This window comes from Harmonia axyridis, chromosome X (assembly GCF_914767665.1).
Source record: "Harmonia axyridis chromosome X, icHarAxyr1.1, whole genome shotgun sequence".
Taxonomy (NCBI): Eukaryota; Metazoa; Arthropoda; class Insecta; order Coleoptera; family Coccinellidae; genus Harmonia; species Harmonia axyridis.
Window position 1 is genome coordinate 1012224 of NC_059508.1, and position 2060 is coordinate 1014283.

The 2060-nt window shown below is 32.4% G+C and overlaps 1 protein-coding gene across 1 annotated transcript; it reads left to right on the forward strand.

The window, feature by feature from the left end:
- The first annotated feature begins 748 nt into the window (after positions 1–748).
- Positions 749–1756, forward strand: LOC123686097. Its single transcript, XM_045626080.1, has 3 exons — positions 749–863; positions 1118–1406; positions 1522–1756. The coding sequence occupies exons 1-3, from the start codon at positions 819–821 to the stop codon at positions 1590–1592; spliced, it is 405 nt and encodes a 134-aa protein (XP_045482036.1). The 5' UTR covers positions 749–818; the 3' UTR covers positions 1593–1756.
- The last annotated feature ends 304 nt before the right edge of the window (positions 1757–2060 follow it).

Here is a 2060-nt window from a genome sequence, read left to right on the forward strand (position 1 = left end):
ATTTGGATGTGTTGTACGTCATGTTTAAACCAGTTGGGTGAGCAAGATTAGGTGTCTGATCTAATGAAAACAAGAAAGGATTAATTCATTAATTATTCATGTATTTCCATTAGGAACTGTGGCTCTCGATCAGCGTATTAGCAATATTTTGAGCTTTGAAATGATTGGAAGCGAATGTTTGAAGGTATGAAAAATATTCTCCTATTTATTAACATCCCCATAGATTAGACATTTAGGAACGATATACGAAAATGAATGAATAAATAAACGAGGCTAAAGACTCAACAAAATTTCAAACAGCCATATTCACGGAATCCAAAAACGGCTCTCGAGATCTGAACCGCTATCCTTTTGATTTAATGATTTTAAAATATTTCCGTTCGAGAGTTATCGTGTTCACGACCGGCCAGATATATTTGATTCGAGGACGGATGTAAATTCAATCTTTGAGACAATTCAGGATTCTAAAATCACAGACATCGTTTATAGACGGCATTATAGGTGGAACTATATTAACAAACCAAGCGTTCAAAAATTTTGTGTGATCACCTTCTATAGAGAAATATATTTCTATAATCCAATTATGTTTTCGTGGAATTCTCTCCTAACAAAATTAGTTGTGACAATTTTACACTAGGAAAAATGTGAACGATGTTACGCTGCATTTGAATTTGAAGGTCAGTGAAGACAGAATGAAAAATGATTTATTGTTAAACAGGAAATGTGAAACTGAGCATTCACAGATTACGAGAAATTAACAGAAAAATACATTGCTGGTTGATATCATTCAGAGCAGTGGAAGAATTCTGGTTTTTGAAATGGGTGTCATCAATTTTTGTGTTATTTTTGGGGTGTTCATTCTGGTAAGTGTATATTGAAATCACCAAATATTAGATCACTTAAAAGAAGTCTAGCTGTACCTATAATTTTTTTTTTCACGAAGCCCTTTTTTTCCTGATTTAGCACACAGATGCAATAATTTTTGAAAGTGGATGATTTAAAGCTTATTTATGAACTTATAAATCAATAATTGTAGAAGCCTATTGGAATTGAATAATTTTTGGGCAGAACTTGTAGTGAATAATTTCGAATGCTCGAGATTCTTATAATGTTTCAGAATGGAAGTTCATCTGCCAGTATTTGGAAGGAGGTAGAAAAAACAGCAGGAAAAAATTTGGTTGCATTAAATAATATGAGAGGTTCTTCAGGATTGCAAAATATTGAGCCAGTCCTAACTTCGGCAAAGATAAAAAACCCTAGAAAATATACTGATGGACTATTGAAACCCATTTTAGGATTGAAAGATGAAAACAGCTCCCAAAATTTGATAGGAAAAGGAAACCACTTCCTTTCTAAAATGGATAATATGAAAAACTGTATTGGTTTTGGTTTGCCGATAGTTATACGTAAGTGATTTCTAAGAACTATTTGAAAGTATGTTATGATAAAGATATGAATGATGTGTCATGATAGTTTCATCCATAATCAGAAAAGAATTTATTAAAATGTTTTTTCTTACAGCTGTTTATGTGCCTGCTGCAACCACAACAACTACAACCACAACCAGTGGCACACCGGATGCTAGATCATGATATTTCAAATATGGAGTAGCTAACTAAATATTGAACGGAATAATTCGGAAATGAAACTATTTTTCGAGTTTTAAAATTCACATTCCTATATACATAAGTAATAATTGTAATGATCTGGATGGAACAGTTGTTAATTATATGCATATGAATAAGATTTTTCGGAAATTGCCAATAAAGGTCAATTTTTATTTGATAGAGGACATCTAATAGGCCAATTGAAAAGTCCCCGGTCTACCATACTTAAACACATTTTTTTGCCAAAATTCGATTTTATTATTCAACATAGTTGCCTTCGAAGGCGATACAACGATTAAAGCGATCTTCCAACTTTTCGATACCCTTTTTGTAGTACGATTTGTCTTTCGCTTCAAATTAGGTCTCAGTTTCGACGATTACTTCTTCATTGGCGCTAAATTTCGATTTGAAACATTCGATCTTTTCGTTATTTCCATATCAATTTTTAGATAA